General features: G+C 36.1%; 1 protein-coding gene across 1 annotated transcript in view; it reads left to right on the forward strand.

Annotated features, from left to right (window-relative positions):
• Positions 1–20,920, forward strand: part of LOC129227986 (acetylcholine receptor subunit alpha-like 1) — a 175,677-nt gene that overhangs the window by 148,410 nt on the left and 6,347 nt on the right. Inside the window, exons 7-9 of the mRNA XM_054862612.1 lie at positions 2,265–2,474; positions 7,611–7,831; positions 9,166–9,183. Coding sequence (XP_054718587.1) covers positions 2,265–2,474; positions 7,611–7,831; positions 9,166–9,183 — 449 coding nt within the window. The remainder of the gene's footprint in view (positions 1–2,264; positions 2,475–7,610; positions 7,832–9,165; positions 9,184–20,920) is intronic.

The following is a 20,920-nucleotide window of genomic DNA, read 5'->3' on the forward strand; positions in this document are numbered from 1 at the left end:
AATATGAAGCATCAACTTCAAAAAAAAAGTTTTGCACGTAAAATAATAATTATTTTTACTTTTTTGTGAATGTGTTGGGGGTGTTTGTTACGGTTTTGACCGTTTGTCACGCATGCAACAGATACAAATCCAACAGATACAGATCGGTATTTTTTAAATAAAAGAAAACGTTTTTGAAAACTGATACTTTGTTTTGTGAAACAAAATGGTTCCTTTTGTTCGAAAATATGAAAATTAAAAGCCAAAGTTTTATAGTCCGGGAATAAAGTGCAAATATATGAGGGAAAATGTCATTTGTGCAAAGGAACGGAGTTAACTTAAACAACAAATTTCACTTATATAGAAGAATAATTAAAACAATTTCAATTTTCAGTAAAGCATCGTTTATACTTCTCTCGATTATACGCCTTTTACATACATCGTTGTTTTCATAAAGTCTCGATTCATTCAATTTCTATGCAGGGTTAAAATCGTTCAGATACGGAAGGTCAAATAAAAGATGCAAAGCGAAAAAATGTATATACATTGAAAAGTAAGTATTCAGGATCTGCAATAAATATGTGATTTATTTCACTTTTGCAGCTACCATGTTTCAAAGCGCAATTACTATTTTGAAAGTAGAACTGTTACAGAATTAGTGTTGCTAACTGCATAACAAACTTTAAAAGAATCTTAAAACTGTTATATTCAAATAAGATTACATTAGTGAGGGTAAGTTCTTAAAATAAAAAAGTAATGTTTTAATTATATGGTTTTTTTTTTTTTTTCCTTCCTTTCACTCCACTTCCTTAAACGAAGCATAAACTATGCTTTTTTACTGTATATAGCCATACCCCGTAGCATGAAACAATATTCTCTTAAAGTGTTAAAATTTTTGCGCGGCTCTGGGGGAAGGGGGGGGGGAGTTGTATAAAGTCAGGAAATAATAAGAAACTCAAAGATCACTTTTCGCAAAACGTATTGTTTACATTGATTGTTCTTGCTCCAAAGTACATTTTAATTTTATATATTCCAAAAAAGTGAAAAATAACAACATGAAAGGTTTCAGATATGTTTTATTCAGAATGAATGGCTCCACTAGCTTCTTGTAAGTTTGTATCGCTGTAACAACCGCTCAAAAGTATCGCAGTTGAGCTATTCATTCTCAGTAGCGATAAGCAGCACGACTAGCAGATGCATTTAAGCAATTTATTGACTCATGGATTTGTTAGTACTTTGTTCAGGAAAACCAATTTTGCGCTCTAGCATCTTATTGGACAAATAATGCTCTGCTTTATGGCAATGGTTAGCAATAATAGTACAATAGAGGTGCGTTGAAGAGGAGAACATAAAGAGACATTTGTCGTGTCGAATTTGGTAGGCAAACCAGGAGAGAATCTAGCAATAAAATTTGTTAGCGATATGAGACTATACAATCCAAATTTCAGAAACTTTGCTATTCACCCTTTTGCAGGCAGTCACACACTATTAACTTCCCTATTTGTTAAAAAGTTTCCAGTTAACAGTGAGTGACATCTTCTTCGTGAGATGTTATATTCGTAGAATGTTTTTAAAAGTTGCTTTCTTGCCTTTTCCTCTATTTTTTCTGTATTGTGTTGTAGTTTCAGTACTGATTAAGTTTTTCATCTGAATCATTCTACAAGCTTAAATGTTTCAGTAACACAAAGCTGTAACTAGGAGAGGGTTTGAGGTTTTAAGCACCCAACTGAATTTTTTAAATATATTTGTCATCACCAACTGACGCTTCCCAATGGCAATATTTACAACTAATTTAAAAGAAGATTTGCCTACAACGAACCTGTTATGACAAAAATCAAAGCACTCCAAAGCATGCCATGATTTTGGCATCAACATGTTCTAACCAGTAAAATATCGTCTTCTTGAAAACATAGGCATTGCCATTGACACGATCAACCTTTAAAAGTATTGTGGCACGTTACAGAATCTTGGCATTTTCCTCATTTTAGGGTAACTTTTCCAATTTTCATCGATTTTTTCGTCCCAGATAAGAGTTGACCTAAGAGGAAGTATGCTTGTAGAGTGGTTATTCCCTTTTGGAATCACGAGCAAAACTCAGCGAAGATCTGTCAATTTATTCATTGTCAGGTGATAGACGTTCCACAATCAAACAGAAGTCTGTTCCATGATCGTCAACCGAAAAGCAGTCCTATCTCTACCAGACGTCTTCTCTGAAGACAGCTAGCAGAATCGAGTGGGGCCAGTAGCGAAATAGCCCTGAGCCTTGTATTATGATTGTTTTTCAGGGAAGTATCTGGTTTTCACAATGATTCTGGTGACGGTGTCCGTGATCGTGACGATCGCGGTCCTGAACGTGCACTTCCGGTCTCCTTCTACTCACCGGATGGCGCCCTGGGTGAGGAGGATCTTCATAGGGATTTTGCCCCGCATTCTGCTCATGAGGCCGCCTCAGTACAAGATCGAGACCGAAGACAGCAAGAATAACATTGTTGAAAGTAAGTACTACAACATCCGTTATAACTAACGTTTGTATTGACAATTGGTGGTCAAACTATCAGCATTATTCTGCCGCAGGCAGGAAAATTGCAGAATCTACAAAAAAGAGTTTTGAGAACTTGGAAGAAACACCTTTTCTATAACCCAGAAATTACAGTAAAATGTTGGAATTTCACATTCTTTTCGTGCTTTATTTTCATTTGAAAACAAATGCGCTAGTTTGCATAATAATGTTGAAGTGTAAGTGGTGACAAAAATGCAAAAAGTAAAATGGAAAAGTTTCAGATACTGCCGTTTAACTTTCTCAGGGCAGTATTGCATTTGTGGGTGTTATGGACTTTCCGTGTAAAGATGCATCTGCAATAATATTCTTGAATTCAGCATGAATTTTGTAGCTAAGTGACGATAGAAATATTTTTTATGCCAACGCAAGCCACGTGACTTCACGAAGATGTGACGAAAAGTTCTTACATTATTAAGATTCAACTGCGATTTGTTAAACTATAGTTGGAGCAAACTTAATCTGGCATCCTAGAAAAGGTTACGCAGATCTTAATCACAGCAGTACGACACAGCCATGTTAGGTTTCGTGCCCAACCTATAGCTCGCATGCGATATGGAACCCACGAAGCAGACCCATAACTTCTTTTTTTTTTTTTTTTTTTCATGTTTCATGTTACGAATCAACGTTCTAAAACCTTCCAAAACAACTAGTCATCATCATTCGCCATCAAGAAAATTGTTGAAAATTTGGAGTCAAATAGACAGAAATTGGTCTAAAAAGCAGATGGAAACAGGTATTAAAAAATGAATATGTAGTAATGATGACAACGATTATTAGGTTGAATACCAATTAGTTAATTCTTGGTTTTTAATTTTCTATCCCTTCCGGTGTTTTCCCATGTTAGCTAGGGAAAACATAAATGTATTTAAATTTGCTATGTGACTTGGCTCACGAAATTCATCTTAAAATCAGGTCTGGTCCTCGGATAGAAAAAGCACTGTAAAAACGATTCAGAAACGTTCCTGGGAAATAATAGGCAGCTGATGTGTCCATTTTCAGCCATTAACATATCTCGCAAAAACCAGGAAAGTTTTCCCCTTAAACTCAGTAACCTTCTTAAAATTATCCTGAAACCTTCACGTTTAGAGCCAGTCGTGTCTCTTTAATTCAAAGGAATCTGAGATAGGAATAACATAACAGCTCCAGAAGCAGTATTAAGCCAGAATTGCAAGTCATGATTGCACTTCTAGCAAAGCTCAGTACTCCAAAGACATTCGCTCCCTTTGGGAGCTTAATCATTCAGGAGGAGCCGTAACTATATTAAAGTTGATACACCTTATAAATACTCTCAGTTAATCTTTAAACTGGGAGCTATAAATATTTTTACAACAGAGAGAAGTCTCAATTCCTGCAACTTGTAGCCATTCAGGAAATTTTTTGACAATGATACTTGATGTATCCAGGAAGTGGATGAAAACCATTATAAAATCCCGAAACGTTACACGGAAATACTCAGTAACGTGTCTGAAATTTTTTACAGTGTGGCCGCCACAGGTTCAACTATAGATGAGACTGTTCTAGTTTTATGCATGACTACTTCTTGATAGGAAACTGAAAAAAGTTATAATGTTATGTTACAGCTAAATTGTATGTAAATGCAAGTAGAGTATTCTACACAATTAAAAGTGAATCTTGATATATTAAAAAAATTGTCAGCTTGGAACCTTGGATTATAATTTAACTTTATTCTTTGCGTTTCAAAGTATATTGCGGCAAAATTATTCGTTGAAGGCCATGTAATAAACTTTCATGCAACTAATTGTTTTACTTAGAGTATAAAAGCAGCGCATTACAAATTTGCAGCTATTTGTTTTTATGACGAACGAAAAAAGACTTGATCTGTAGCTAAACTGGAATTTCATTAATAAATTACTATGTCCACACAATTTTTTTTAAATACATATCAAACATTACTTACGTTTCAGTTAGTATTGAAGCAGAAATAAATGCCAATCTTTTTTGCATCAAATTTATAAACGACAACCTTCTAACAACACTCAACTAGGTTATAGCCCTGGGTGAAATGCAGGTTCGAAAATTTTTCATAATGCCTAACGCGCTGTAGTTGTTAACTGCAACTTCCGTACTGCCAATATTAGTACTACAGAGGTAGTGATTTGCTGCACTTGTGTTACCACTTATTAAATAAAAGTATATCAGTAGCAAGAACAAAAAATGTTTTCAAATAAATTCATTTTCTCAAAAGCTTAAAGAATATTTTTATGCAAACATATTTAAATATTGTGGGTGAAATTATGGGACGTAAACAAAGCAAATAATGTCATTAAAGTTTTCACTATTTTCTTCGCAATTTATGCTTAGTTCACGTTAAGCACATTGCTGTTCTTCAGTGAAAAAATATTTGTTGATATTGTGTACTGGCACACAACAGCAATAAGATAGCAGTTGTGCATACAGCAGTCCACTAATACTCATTGATTTTGAGCGCTCGCACACAAGAGCAATCTGACAGCTGCTAAGCTATAGCAATGAGACAGCAGTTGTGCACATTGCTGTTCTTCACTGCAAAAACACTTATAGATGTTATGTACTTGCAAACAACTAAAATGAGACAACAGCTATTCATATTGCTCTGCTCTTCTGTGCAAAAACACTCATTGATTTTGAGTGCTCGCGCACAATATAGCAATGAGACAACTGTGCTGTTGTGCACATTGTTGTTCAGCAGAGCTGCTGTGCCATGCTATATAAACGGTTATGCACTGTTATAGAAGATCCACTGCAGACCTGTTAAATCCAATTGCTGTAATTGCTTTCCCGGTTTGTGCTTTATTTATATTGCGACTTTAGTTAGTTGAGTTATAGCCTTGACAATTTATACCTCTTTTTTTTTGCAGAGTTTAGTGAGAAAGGACTAGTTATTGCCGCGCATTTGCGTTGCAACAATATTGGTTAATTACTACGAAAAATACCGCTTCAATTCGGTGCCAATTCGCTTCTCTGTTAACCAAAAAAGAGGTTAACATTGTCAAGTCAACGTCGTCGCGGTTGAACTTACCAGAGTCGCACTTTGCGTTGAGTGTCCATTAGGGCGGTTCAAAAAAACTTTTTTTCAGCTAAAGTCCAGGACATCTCCTATTTCTTTTAGACTTACTAATAGTATTATGCTCTAAAAATTTTAGCTTCTTACTCAAATTTTAAGAGGGTGCTCATCAATGACCCCTCAATTTAACATTTGCCGTAGCATAGAAATGTCACAAATTTAGAAACAGTTTCCCCAGCTGTTTTTTTCGTAAATAATTATTTTATTGCAATGTATAAGCATATTACTAGTGTATATGATAATGTGTAGCATTGCTTTTTCATTTCAATTTATTTTTTTGACCCTATTCCCCATACTTATAAAGTTTGGGGGATATGGTTGAGTACCCTCTTCCATAGGGTGGTTAAAAAAAAATTTCAACTACAGTCCAGGACAACCCCCTTTGTTTTTTAGACTTACTAATAGTATAATGCTGTAAAAGTTTTAGCTTCTTACTCTAATTTTAAGACGGTGCTCAATGATCCCTTCATTTAACATTAGCCGTAGCATAGAAATTGTCACAAATTTAGAAACATTTAATTTCCCCAGCTATTAAAAAAAAAATATTTTATTGCAATGTGTATGGCGTGTTACTCGTGCATATTATAATATGTAGCATTGCTTTTTCCGTTGGATCTATTTTTTTCAACCTCCCTCCCTATGCAGTTTGGGGGAGGGGGTTGAGCACCCTTTTTCAGTTGAAATAGAAAACTAAAATGATTCCAGTATATTACTATTCACAAGTCTAAAAATATTGAGGGGTGTCCTGTTACCTAGGAAAAACTTTTTTTTTTTGAGCAATCACGATTGCTAATTACTTCCGCTTGACCGTCCTTGGCGTTGAGCAGTCTCCCGGTAGCCGCTTCTCTTGGTCGGTGGCGTCCAAGTCCTACAACGTACACACACGCACGCTCATACACATACACACTCACACACATACACACATGCACCGTTACGCACATACACACATGCACCGTTACACGCATGCACCGTTACACACATACACACATGCACCGTTACACACATACACACATGCACCGTTACACACATACACACATGCACCGTTACACACATACACACATGCACCGTTACACGCACACACACATGCACCGTTACACGCACACACACACGCGCCTTTACACACATACACTCAGGCCAACGTGTGAACACACAGGTCTACGCATACACACAAGCCTACACATACACATACACAACTATACTCACGTAACCACCCAAGGGGCAGGCAAGGAGGGACAGTAGCTGTTTCTAGAAACAAGTGAGTAGGGTTGTAACCAATGAGTAGGGTCCTGTCGCTCGCGATTGCGAAAAACATACAGTGGTGGTAAAAAAAATTGTATCACCCGCGCCGCTAAGGAGAGGAATATCATCCCGACTGCATTCAACACGCAGTCAAGCAACCCGTATCCCAGATGATTTGGGGATGTATTTCTGATCAAGGAGTTGGTGGGCTTCACTTTGTGCAAGGAACAGTAAAGGCTCAGGTGTATATTGACGTTTCGGAGGAGAAATTGATTCCTACTATCCGGGATCACTTTACTTCAGTTCCAAACGTCATTTTCCAGGATGATTCTGCTCCGTGCCATAGGGCAAAACTGGTAAATAACAATTCAAAAACCTTTATCCTGCCAATAGACTTAAATTGACATGGGGTTAAGTAATTTTTTTCCCTAAACTCACACGCAGGTTCAGAAATGGAAAAATGTGCATGGGGTGAGCAGTTTGCATTGGCCCGGAAACAGCCCCGATCTACGTAAACAATTATCGGATTCCTGCTGTTAAATGTTTATTTCATAAGTTTTGCAGAACTTTCACATACATTCATCGTTAATCGGGCGACCAAAACTTCTCCCATAATCCCACTGTTGTAAAAATGCGAGGGTGATGCATTTTTTTTTTACCAGCGCTGTAATTTGAATTCAAAATTTCAGAATTCAAACTATTTCTTTTTACGTGTATTCTTGAAGCACCCTAGTGTCCACCTCAATTCGGTGTGTGTCTCGTCTGCAGGTGGAGGTTACGGGAAGGAATCTCTGGTCGTGCACCCTCTGGCGAACAGCACGGGCGTCGCGGTCGCCCGCCGGGCCTCCGAGGAGTTGGTGATTCACGAGCTGCAATCCAGTCCCGGCCTGGACGGTGCCGGCAAGCGCCTACCCCGGCAGATCGAGCGGGCCATCCACAACGCCATGTTCATTGCGCAGCACATCGACAACAAGGACGATTTCGAGAGCGTGAGTCGCATTTCCTCCCTTATTATTCTTCCTGTTAATTGGTTTACGACTTCTTTAGAGAGGACAAGCCGTACTATCCGGCAATTTAATTCCAGGCTTTGGATCCTACCTCGTTTTAAGAATTTGAATATACAGTTAAGACCAGACTAACTAAAAGAGAGACCGAAGTCCCACAATGCTTTGGAGGCCTTCCTCTCATTCTATCACTTAAGTCAATGCAAAATAATGTTTAACATCATTTAAAAGATGTATCTTTTCAATTAATGAATCATTAATTTTTATTTTTTTTTTTCACAAAAATACATGATCTTTTAATGTTGTGCATAAGTTTTTAAAAAATTCGGGGTCCCTGAGGAAGATGGGGCCCCAGGCCCTGGCCTAGTTGGCCTGTGTGGTAATCACGCCTTGTATACAGTACAACCTTGCTTATAGGGACTAAGTGGGACCAAACACAATCCATAAGATCGAAAATCCGAATAATCTGGGGCGTAAATGTAACAAGCACAGCTAATTCTCAAATATGTTGACTTACCGTTCTTATTAGAAAGCAAAAAAATATATATTTTGTCGCAAAACTAAATAGAATTGGTTAAAAGACATAATAATATATCAAAACAATTTTTCCCAACATTTCTTTGCCAAGAACCAGTTTACCGTCTTCTGGTTCTAACACGTGTGTCGTTTGAATAAAGCACGGCAAATCTCACACTATGATATAATAAGTCAGCTGCAGAGCTTGACGAAACGTCTGGAACTGGATTTTTCTTTCCATTTCGACCACGACCAATAAGCCCGGAAACGTTATTTCTTCATATAACATACTAGTTCAGCTACAGTGAGTGCTGTTTGTTAGATTACCATAATTCAACTGCAAGTTTTTACAAATGCTGGATGCTTCATCGTAAAAGCAACGGATGAGAAGATGAGTAAAACGCCAGTTTGAGCAGTTTGGCAAGACCTTAATTTTAATAATAGCCCATCGGTAAATATTTCCTGTAAAGAACTCAATTTACATATCTCAGTTGCTTTAACTCAGAATTACTGAAATATTCTCCTTTTAAAAGACTGACATAGTCAAACATCAATCAGACAACATATCCAAAGCGTAGACACCAGTTTCTTCAGCACAGGTTTTGTACGCACACATTTTTGGAATGAAAATATCGGTTGAGCTATTCCCATAGTCAGAATGTTGGTTTGGTAGATTTTCAAGATTTAGAAAATCTTCAGCTTCAAGTAGCATGATTATGCCATACTGCTTCTCAAAATAGCGATAGCAATGAAGTGATCCGAACGCGGGATCATTTACTTCTAACGAAGAAACCATACAACAGTGCAACAATGAAAAAAATGTAAATTAACTAGCACTGGAAATAGTATAGTAAAACATGTTTTGGGAGCATAAATTATGTGCCCCAATCTCTTCGTTATCAAAGTATAAGATCTTAATATCTGACAATATGTTTTAAAAATTTGCTCCAAATTTAGTGAGTTTCGGAGATAAATTGAAGACATCTTTTACCCGCTTGCAAACGGATGTCTTGCCACATGCAGACGGTGAAGTCGTAGGGTACATTCCCTTTCATTTCTCGCCAAGTCTTTAAATTTGGTTACTTTCCTGAAACTTTCGGCAAACTTTAAGACCTTAATATCTCGACAACGAAGAGACGAGAGCAAAGAATTACACGTCAAAAAAAAAAAAAAATGTTTTAAATTGCTCCCTTTTTATTATATTTTTCATTATCTCACATTCATGTGGTTCCTTGGTAAGACTAATACGTTATCGCCAGGCTACGATTAGAACCCTAAATATGTCCTCTGCTATGTCTTAATTGCATAAGAGTGGACAATTCACTCAAGCTGTCTGAACTTTTAACCTCATAAACTTTCATCTTGCTTAATACCAATATAGCTACCAAACAGCTAGGAATCTAATATTGCGCGCATTCGGTCATAGTGAATAATTACTTCATAGTGCTGAATAGTCACAGTTTAACTATCCCCATCATTAGAGGAAGACTGGAAGATCAACCAGAATATGCAAAGCATGTTTGCCGGTTCAATTACGAGAGTGCGTGAAAGCGTTCCTAACATACGCAGCTGGATTAACTGGAGTTGAGGAGCAATCGACCCGCAGACGACAGATTAAGAACGTTTGGGCTTCTGGTGCTCAGTCAATTCCAGTTCTCCGAGCCGCTTAGTTTTGAATAGGCAGTTTCATAACAATCGATTGGCAACAGAGAATGCTGTTCATTGTTGTTTAAGATTTGTATCGGTCGCCTGAATTCACTATGGTTAGTGCAAGAGACCATCATTTTAACCTTTAAGCACTTGGATTCCAGACTTTGGTGCTTCATTTCTATGATTGTCGCTATATGGATTTTAGTATTATTTATTTTATGATGAACAGTGTCTTGCATGTGAAAACGCTGACGTAAACAGGGAAATGGGATTTAAGAATTAGCATCTTATCCAGTAATAAGGATAACTAGTCGACCCGTGCGAAGCTCCGCACTGTGCTTCGAATCGGTTCATAAGGCATTTCGCTCTTTAAAAATTTGAAAGAAAGAACATTATGAAAAAGAACCGAAAAAAGTAAACGGAAAAAAGTAAGCGCACAAGAGAAGGCATGTAATTCGAAGACATCAGTAACAAAACCTCATTAAATACAACGTTCTGATAATTTGAACATCGCTCACCTTTTGGTTATACGTATTTTCAATGCAAACATACATATCATTAAAAGTGTCGCTAAGTGACTCGTGAAAAAGCAGTAATTCTGCATGTGAAAAAACAGGTTGTGGCAAATACAGTCCTGCCCCTGTGAGCATCTGACGGGAAAAAAAGAAACATAGATAGATATTTATTGGCACGGATTCGAATTGGCGCCATTCTGATTAACAGCACGACACCCCAACAAACATATAGCAATTGCGCCTTCTTTTTCGAATGCTATTCATTGAAGGAATGCGTAATAAAAAACAGCAAAAAAGCTTTTTGCCGAAAAAAAAATAAGAGCATGCATCTATGTTTTGTCATTAGCCAGCATGATACGATTTAAAATTATTCGTAAAACATGGATTAAAGAATGAGGAAGATCTCATGTAGCGATTCAAAGAAACATTCTAGAGAAGAAATAAATTCAATTGAAAATAAGTGTTTTTATTTTTGAATATTGAACTATTTCACATACCAGGCTGCTTTAACCGTTACTGCTTAAATGCCTGCACATGTTTCTCTTTTAATCGAACACTTAAAATTCAAATCCAAAACCAGTAGAACTGAGTCCGTTTTTTAAGTGTAATTTTTCGAACGTAGACAAAATGTATTTTTTTTTCAGCAGAAAGCAGAGGAGTAGAAAATGATTTCTTACTAATGAAGTTGATAATAATTTTAATGTTTTATATCGTATTCGCACGAATAAAAAATTAAAGGTTTATTGGGTGAAACTCGTAGTTTCAATTTGGCGTAGTATTTTTTCATTTGTACAAAACTTCGAACACTGCTATTAGAAAAATCTACATTTCAGCATGAATGAAAATGATTTCTGCACAAAAAAGATTCCCTTGAGGTAAATCTAATACTTTTTTATGCTTACATTACGCTTAGTGATCTGGATGGAGTCAAAGCTAAAAAAAAGGAAGAACACCCTTCGATTAACAATCAACTTATCCGAATGATAACTGTAGCCTGCATAAAGGAGTCCAAACACCAAGTAGCATTCCCATTGCATTTATTTTATTACGTGTCTTATCTACTGTATGTTATGAGTACATGTAAAGTGTAACATTAATCTAAATTTGCTATTATGTCGGACAGCTCGAGCTTGCCCGAAGTTCAGTTAGTTTATAGCTGAACGCTCTGCCGAAAAAAAACTTGTCACTTTAACCGAACAACTAAGTCCAGTGCTTTTAAGCTTTATTAAAAAAGAAAAAGAAAGAAAAAAGAAAAACGCACATACACACATAGGTTAATTTTATTTTTTTCTTGCCGAAAGCGACGTAAAAAATTGGAAAAATGTATTAGAACTTTGCTTTAAAAAAAAATCTGCATAAGAACTTCAGGCTGCATCAAGGTTTTGCAACAGCCAGGGGCGTTTTCGAAAACTTGATTTTTCGAGAGTATGTCTATTTTTCGTCATTAGCCGGCCTAATAAGTTTTAAAATGAGAGGGGAAAAATATATAAGATAAGATATAAGATAAGATATTGAAGAGAAATGTTTTTGTTTTTTCGAAAAATTTTACAATTTCTTACCGCAGGCTGCTTGAACCGTTATGACTTAGATGGCAGCACGTGTTCATCATTTAACAGCACGGTTAAAATACAAAATAATTTGAACTAAGCTCTTTTTTAAGCGTAACTTTTCGAATGTAGTAAAAATGTGATAGGCTATTTGTTTTTTTGCAAAAAGAAGAAAAATATATATATTACCCTTTAAATTGAGGTAGTATATTTTTTATTTGTACAAAGAGTCAAAAACTCATTAGAAGAATCTATATTTCAATATACGAATTATTTTTTTCTGAACAAAAAACAATTCCATTGTAGTCTGAAATCTTAAACCTGATATGTACTTATATTTTCGCTTACATTATGCTTTAATTTTCTTACTGGAGCCAAAGCTTTAAAAACAAACATACAAACAAAAAAAAAAATAAATAAATAAATAAAAATAAATTTTAAAAAAATAAAATAAAAAGCCTTACAATTCAGAAGTAATTTAGCACCTTCTTGCATCAAGTTTTTATTACAGCAAGGAGCGTTTCCTTCACATATTCCCTCATATTTGTTATTCATTTTATTAAGCGTTCATGTAATGCGCGATATTTCTTTATTATTTTGATGCAGATTGTCGGACGTGGGCCTGAACACTCATTCTCCTGGTTACCAGTCGAATGTTCTGCCGATCAAGCTATTCAGCTCTGTCGGTCATAGTGCAAGTTAAAGTTATAAATTTAACCGAAAACCTGATTCTGCTTCTTTAAAACAGGTTTTTTGGCAGAAAAAAAACAATTTTTAGACCGTGGGTCTATTTTTCGTCAGTAGCCTGCACGATAAGCTTTAAAATAAGGTCTAAATCAAAGAAATCGATTAAGAAGTGAGGAAGATCTCGCGTAGAAACCAAAAACAGGCTACAGAAATAATATATAAGGATATGAAAAGGAGTTGGGGGAACATTATTTCAAGAACCAATTCAAAAGTCGGTTGTAGTAAAAGCGTCCAAATACCGGGTGGTTACAGTTAAACTTATCTTGTTTAAACTTCGGACCTACGTAGAGTTACTCTGTAAGAAAACTTCAAAACGTCATTGATCCTTATATTTAGATACCAGTGTCAAGAAAATACATTATTTTTTATTTGATGTTTTGCTTTTAGCTCAGAGGTACAATACTTCTAGATTGTCGGATCTCCAGTCGAGGGCAAAATATAGACGCTAAATGTAATGTATGACGCTAAATGCAAAATATAGACGCTTTGCAAGAAATGCAGTCAAGTACGCTGTTACGTATTTGCCAGCACTTCTGCCATAGTTTTTGCTAAACGTCTTCTTTATAAAAAAAAAATGGAATTTCCTCGTAAATCGGAAAGTTAGAAGCTATTACTGTAGTGTAACGGCACCAGTAACAGACAAGGGTCCAATAACAGACAGTCGTAAGTTTGGATTTAAATAATAATAATTTTAGGCGGGTAAAACCGATGTTGCTGCGATCCATGAATACGTTGCAACCATCAAGTGTTTATCAGAGTGAATTTTATGAGTCGGTTGGTATTTACAAGGCAGTGGTGGAAGGTTACGAACAACTACCATGAGGTCTGCCGGTGTTTCATGTTCATTTGAGTTTAATAAGGTTTTAGATCTAAAAATAAAGAACTTTTGCACATTTTGAAGAGAAAAGGGAAATTCTGTCCATTACTCATCCTATGTGTTACTGGCTATCATCAGAATTGGCGATGTCTGCTTGCTGGGGTTCGAACCTTTTTTTGAAATTGAGCAAATAAAAATAGAATTAACTAATTCAGAGGATTCAGAAGCAGGCAATAATTAGAAGAGATATAGTTGCATGAGAGAAAAATAATTTTGAAAGTCGAAATCGTTAAAAGGCACAGAAAATTGAGTTAACCTGAGAGCGATGTCTTAAGCATGTCTGTTACTGGTGTCGTTACCCTTAACCTATCTGAGTTCTCGTCTAAGCTTCCTGACATATCCCAGAACCATGATCCTTTAATTACGAAAGTTTCGGAATTCTTCAGAAACATTCCAACTTACTTTCAGGATGGTTACTGACGTTTAGCGCGAAACACTCCTCCGTTTTGCCTGAAATGTTATAAACGGAAATTAGACCCAGTAGTTGACATTATTTCGCAGGAACATTCCTGATTTTTTTTTTTACATGGCCATTAAAACTTCGCATACATGTGGTATGGACTAAGTAATTAAATTTTTTAATAAGTTAACACTAGTTTATAATTTGAGCATCGTGGGAAAGGGGCATGTGAAGTAAAAGTAACAATCTTGGAACAAAAATCTTTATAATGCTACAAAATTTATTTAATGTGCTTTTCATTCGCAAAGCACAAATAATTGGCTTTGTGATTAGATTCAATCATTAATCAATACTAACGCGTTCAACAGCAGCACGAAAGGTTTTTCTATCCTTTGCAGTAAGTTGTCTATCAGAATTGCAATTGCTAAAAAAACACCAGAAGTCCTCATCCGACAGTAAAAAATGTGACCTAGTATTTTGTTAATGCATTTTTTCCCTTTATCCTCTACATACCAATTTTCAATGACATTTGTATTAAGACAAGCTCTACGTAGGTGTACACAGAGCAGCTTTACTTACCACAACCCTCAGTCTGGGTCTTATGAGAAGAGGCTTGACCATGAACGAGTTAATTTTTAACTAGAGAAGAAATAAAAATTAGTGAGAGGAGGAATTGCTGCATATGCACAGAACAGGATTACCGCTCTATTCCAGTATGTGATTAATGGGGAAATTCCTAGATTTGTTTTTTTTTTTTTTCCTTTATTTGTTTTTTCTGCTTTTTGGAATTTTGGAATAGTGGGAAAGGAAATTAATGTTTCCAATTCATCTGAAAAAAAAATAAACTTTAGAAATTTAATTTTAAAAAAAATATATATGAACTGTTCACTTCTTCATTTATAGTTTGTACAAAGTTAGTTCTGGGGAGGATAAAATTACATTAGATTTTGAGTTGAAAATATATAAATTATCTCTATCTTTCTTTGGTCGTGTTCCTTGTAATTAGTTTCAATTAGTAAATTTGAGGATCAATATTAAGCACTTTCCAATAAATCCCATAACAAGTAAAAGTGGAATAAACATGGAACTTATTGCAAATTTATTAATTAGCGGTTTCATTAGCGGTTTGGACAGCAAAATTTACTATCATGAAATTATTTTCAAATTTATTGTTTTACGATTTTTCTTGAAAGAAATTATGTAATAAATTTCGGCTTTGAATTCCATTTTGTTTTGTTTGTTTTGTTATTTTGCTATTTTTACTATTAAGCGGTCTACAGCTCAATCTTGTTGTTTTTATCTTCATACTAATTCATGACTTTATACCTCGTTTTACATTCTTTTAACCATAAAAAGCCTTCTCTTTTTCACCTTCTACACTGCAAACTACTCAATGCGCCCCGAACGACGAAAAACACAGACACCACGAGCATATCTCCATCAACAAGGACTCTATCATTCGTCAAACATATCTTCCCCAAATAACGCTCCTGTGCACTAGATATGCAGCATCGCTCTCCCACCCCTCATGAATATTTCAGAAGAGATCCCGTCTGAAGGAGTTGGATGCTGATCGATGATCTCAATTCCCATTCATCGGAAGTCGGCCCTTTTCTTACCAACTCATCACTTCGCCAGTTCCTCCAGGAGCAGTCACACTCCGCTTGATTTATGTTAAACAGAACTAAGCTGGCCGTCTGTGTCGGCATTTATAAATTTTAAAGTGAAACAATTTCAGCCAGTGTGCTCGAAACCGTGAAGGATTTTGTGTTATGGAAATGAGAGCATGTGTACGTGGGGTGCTTGCATATTTACGCGGTAGGGGGGGGGATGTTGTTGCGAATTAAGTCCTTTTCTTCGTTTGATGAAGGTAGGAGTCTTTCACGACCTCGATTAGGATTTGTGGTGGTTTTACAGATGTCGCTGCTCTTCAGGAGTTGAGCATTCTTTTGGTTGAAAGTTTGTCGTCTCCTCCTTTTAAGAATAGTACTCCGTTTTAATCTTCATTAGTTAGCACTTGCAGGAACTGGATTTCGTCGTTACTCTTAACACTTTTAGCTTCGTGATCGCTTTTATGAAAGACCTAAACTAAGTCAGGACTCGATTGTAGTCGTTTCCGAACTTTGTCTACTCATGGAACATATTGGAAAAATTAATTTTCATCATGGCTCTAAATGATGTCGTCAAATTAAATTTCATGATGGCTCTAAATGATGTCGTCTTTTCAACTCCCGGAACCCAATGAAGTACTATTCGATATGCAAGGAACTGAAGGAACAGATCCAGCTTCTAGATTTTGAGCGATTCATTATCAGGAAAAGGGGTTCATACCGTAATAATGGGGTCGTTTCCAAAATTTTGAAAAAGTATTTTTTTCTTAAAGACGATGCTTAAAAACATAGCATCTGACCATTTTTAAATGATCTGTTTAAGTTTAATATTTTTAAAAAATTACTTATAAATCGGTGCGCTTTCATTGTTTACGCTTCTGCCGATGACATCACCAATGATGAAACGCCATTCAGTGTTGCCATTCACAGAGCAAAATATTTAATTCGCATCTTTACTCACGTGTATTGGCAACGATACGGTTGATAGCAAGCGTAGAGCGCAATATTTAATTTGCTTCTTGATTATCATAACGTAGAAATGCGGTAGAAAGATGCGACAAAGTGCATCATTTGAGACGTCATAAAGACCTTGTCTTGTTTGAAAAATCGGAGTTTAAAAAATTAATTAAAAAATAACTGTTAAGGAAAATGAAAGTATTTTCTGGGTCCATATTTTTTTTTTTTTTTTTAAGCAATCACGATTGTTTATTGTTCTCATTTGACTGTTTTGAATTCCTATCATTTCATTTTCCCACCAGCACCCTCTGCCAGCACCACCGTCGCGTCGACCGGCCTCACGATGCTGCTCCTCTAGCGAAAACCGTCTCCAGGTTGCGTCCATACCCGACACACACACGCATACATACACAACAACACACACTCATGCCTGCGCACAGACACAAACACACACTCCTACACACACACACATGCACACACTCATGCCTGCACACAGACACAAACACATATGCCTACATACACACACACACACACGAATGCCTACACACACACGCGCGCGTACACACACAGCACTGCATACACAACACGCACACACATGCATACATACACACACGCACCCACACACATGCGCCTACACAAACACACACACATGCGCCTATACAAATACACACACATGCGCCTACACAAACACACACGCGCATTCATACACACACACGCTCGTGATTTCGAAAAACATAATTTGAGTTCAAGATGCCAAAAATTCAAATTAATATTTTTTTTTGCTTATTCTATCAATTTTAGTGACTAAAAGTAGTACTTATGACTGAAGGAAACAACCCCATTGTTTGCAATTAAGGGGTCAGTGGAGAATTTTGGAAATGTGCCCTTAAAACGTAGCTGTTGACTATCTTTGGTTACGAACCTCACGGTATACCGATGCGATTCCTCCACTTGTTTGCTATTTTGATTCAATGTGTGGGGTCGGTCTAGAAATTCTTTTCCAGACCACACTCATCGTGAGAAAAACATGTTACGCGGGTGTTTTATATCTGTCACCAGTATGGGAGCTGGATAAGTATAAGACCACACGTAAATACGGTTTTTGCTCCCCTTTTCTGAGAAATGTTCGAAATTAGATCTTCAGAATAGCTGAATTCTATCCGAAGCTGGACATTTGTTGTGCACATAAACTTTCTCCGTTTGGTGTGATATGATGTCTGTGACACTATAGGGAACATTTTTCAGCCATCTTGTCAACGCGGTTGAAAACCACAGACAGCAGAAGGAAAAGATCTTAACGCATTTTGTCAACATCGTCTGACTGTTGTAAACAGGGGTGCATTCCCCGCCAAACGTATCCCCGTATATAAGAGAAAGTAAATAGGTCAAGAGGGGAGACTCTCGTAATGCAAAGGGCAGATGAGTCGCGGAGTGTGGCTCTCGCAGTTCAAAATATCTTTGTAACATTAATAATCTGTAATTTGTAATATAGCTGTAAATATTGATATGTTGATTAAACGTCTCTAAAAGACCATGCATTCTCTTGTCGTCTTTACACAAGAGGTGGAAACGGTACAACGGCAACACGACTTCATTTTAGTTCCAACGCAGTCGTATTCAAGTCTTGTCGACCTACTAAACACATTGAAAAAGCTAAACTTCTGCATGTTTCTAAATTCAGTCGTCTTCAAATTTCGTCTATTCTCGAAACGCAATGAAAACTCTAAAAGGCTAGATTTCACCATGATCTAAAATGCTTAACTTCAAAATACTTCTGAAAACTAAAATGTGTCTAATGAACGGCAATAATGAGAGAACCCTCGAGCACACCATTGATTCTAGACCAGTTATAAAACACTTCTTCCTTCTTACTTATCAGCTGACAATTTTTTATTAAAAGTTCCTAATTTTTTCAATCAATTAAACAGGTATAATTTCTGAAAAAGACATCCGTAGACAGTGATATTTCGAAACATACCAGTTTTGAATAACAAAATATATTTACTGTGCAAAAACAATTGAAACACGGTTGCTAAGCAATGTTACTGATGGCTGCACGGGATTGACAATTAAGAGAAAAACTTAGTTGATTGTACATTTTCAACCGACTTCAAAAAGGAAATGGTTATTAATTCAATCTGCACGCATGTTTCTCTCTCCCTTTCTTTTTCATTAATGATTTCTTGACATATTAAATGATTTTCATTATTCTTTTTTCATTTCTGAAACATCAAATATTCATTCTCTGAAAAACAAATGAGAGTAATCTATAGTTTTCATGTGAATCAGAAAGCATTTCTTTGATATTTACTTTTTAAATATATTATTAAATTTGAAAACTCAGATTTATTAGAATTGATTGTCATTAAATAGTATTTTTTTCAATGAAGACATCTCTGAAAAAAATATGAAAAACATTCAAACTCCTTTTTGTGGTTATATTTTTATCTTTTTCCATCCAAGAATCAGTGATGTTCGACAATTGAAGGGCTCAGTGCAGAAATGTGACAAGCCACAAGGAGTGACTTTTCGATCAAAAATTTTGTTTCTGAAAACTGAAATTGAAATAAACATGACAGCGGAATGTGTCATTTGGAGAAAACCAGATCTGGTTTTAGTATTGCAGAATATAGAATGTATAACACCTTTGGAAAATCCTATAAATATGTTTTATAAGTTGGAAGTTGGCTTACTGAAAAATTCACATCATGTGGCATATCACATTCTTCCCCCGAACCCAATTGTCAACCAAAAAAAAAAAGGGCTCCGATAAAAGAGGAAAAAACTTTTGCAAATACTGCGAAAATCTATAAATTTATCGACTGTTAATATCAACTTCTTTATTCAGTTTAAAATTAACATCAAAAACGGTAATCCGTAGGACATTGAAATTTGTCTGTTAAAATGTAAACTTAAATATTGAAATCGTAGTATGTTGAACGTATACAGGGTGTTCCGTTCTAACCTGCAAAACTTTATTTTTCCCCATTATTAACCCCCCATTTTAGCTTCGTCTCAAAACAAAAAATGCCATTAGCTCTTCAGAAAAGCAAAGCGTGTTCTTCCTTTTGCCACAACTTACCGATGTGATTTAAGATTTTCACTCTCTGTAGACACCAAATTAAAGACCGAAACTGTCTCCGTGCTGATCGTGGTATTCTACTCTAGCTATCAGATATTAAACCCAATGTATTAAAATTGTGTGAGGTAAAACAATCGAACTCATTCCATAAAGCGATGACCAAGCTTGAATTTCAATCGTTTCTTTTTCTAATGGTTTCTGTCTTTTCAATTTGATTTTTAACTCCAGAATTTAAATTAAAATTAGCATTGTAAACTATCAACCCTTCTTAAAATATTAATGTTCCCCGCAAATTAGAAATGGTGATTTTAATTTTATTAAGTTTCATTAATTACACAGTATAAGTATGGATACACTGATAAGGGTCCGACTGAACATTGGTCAACGAAAGGGGTTCGCTGGCTACAAAGTTTGGGAAACCCTGGTGTAACTTATTAATAATTGCATAGATACCGCTATTCAAAGTTAGACTGCAAAAGAATTGCTCGATTTTTTATTGTGGCATATGAATAGTAACAAACTACGTATAACAACAGTTTATTATTCAGTAAATTACCGCCCAATAGCCATGGCTAAAGCAGAAATACATGAAATACACCGCCAGCTCAGTCATTTCCTCGAGTTGTACCGAACCATTGCTTCGGCCACTCGTCTTGTCTGCGCTAATTCTACATTAGCTACCAGTTTGTTTGGCACTCTTGGCTCCCTTATGAGGTTTTCCATCTCCAGCACGGTCATTTTCCTATGTCGGGCTGATGAGTGCTAATAAGCACGAAACTGCTGTCCTCGGCTGGAAATGATCTGAGCTGGCGGTGTATTTCATGTATAACAGTTTATTAGTTTATGCTTTTTTTTCATTACTTCAAGTGTAGAAAAACATAATAGAAAACTTGATTTCCCTTTTTGGGTAGAGGGGGTGGGGAGGAGGACACATGGTGCATGATGCCAAACTCACGAACAAGTAGAAAGAAACATTTGTTCTTCTGATACAGTTTGTACTAAAAAACACTTAATCTGTTGTTCTAATTAACCCACAGACTTTGAACGAATTTTCTCATACGTGGAAAAATCTTTGTTTTTTGAAAGAAAATAAAAAATGTAAACATGCAAGAAAAGTTTCGTGTTCAAATTTGCGAATTTATGTGAAACGTTCGATCAAAATTAGACGTGAAT

Source organism: Uloborus diversus, chromosome 8 (assembly GCF_026930045.1).
Source record: "Uloborus diversus isolate 005 chromosome 8, Udiv.v.3.1, whole genome shotgun sequence".
NCBI lineage: Eukaryota > Metazoa > Arthropoda > Arachnida > Araneae > Uloboridae > Uloborus > Uloborus diversus.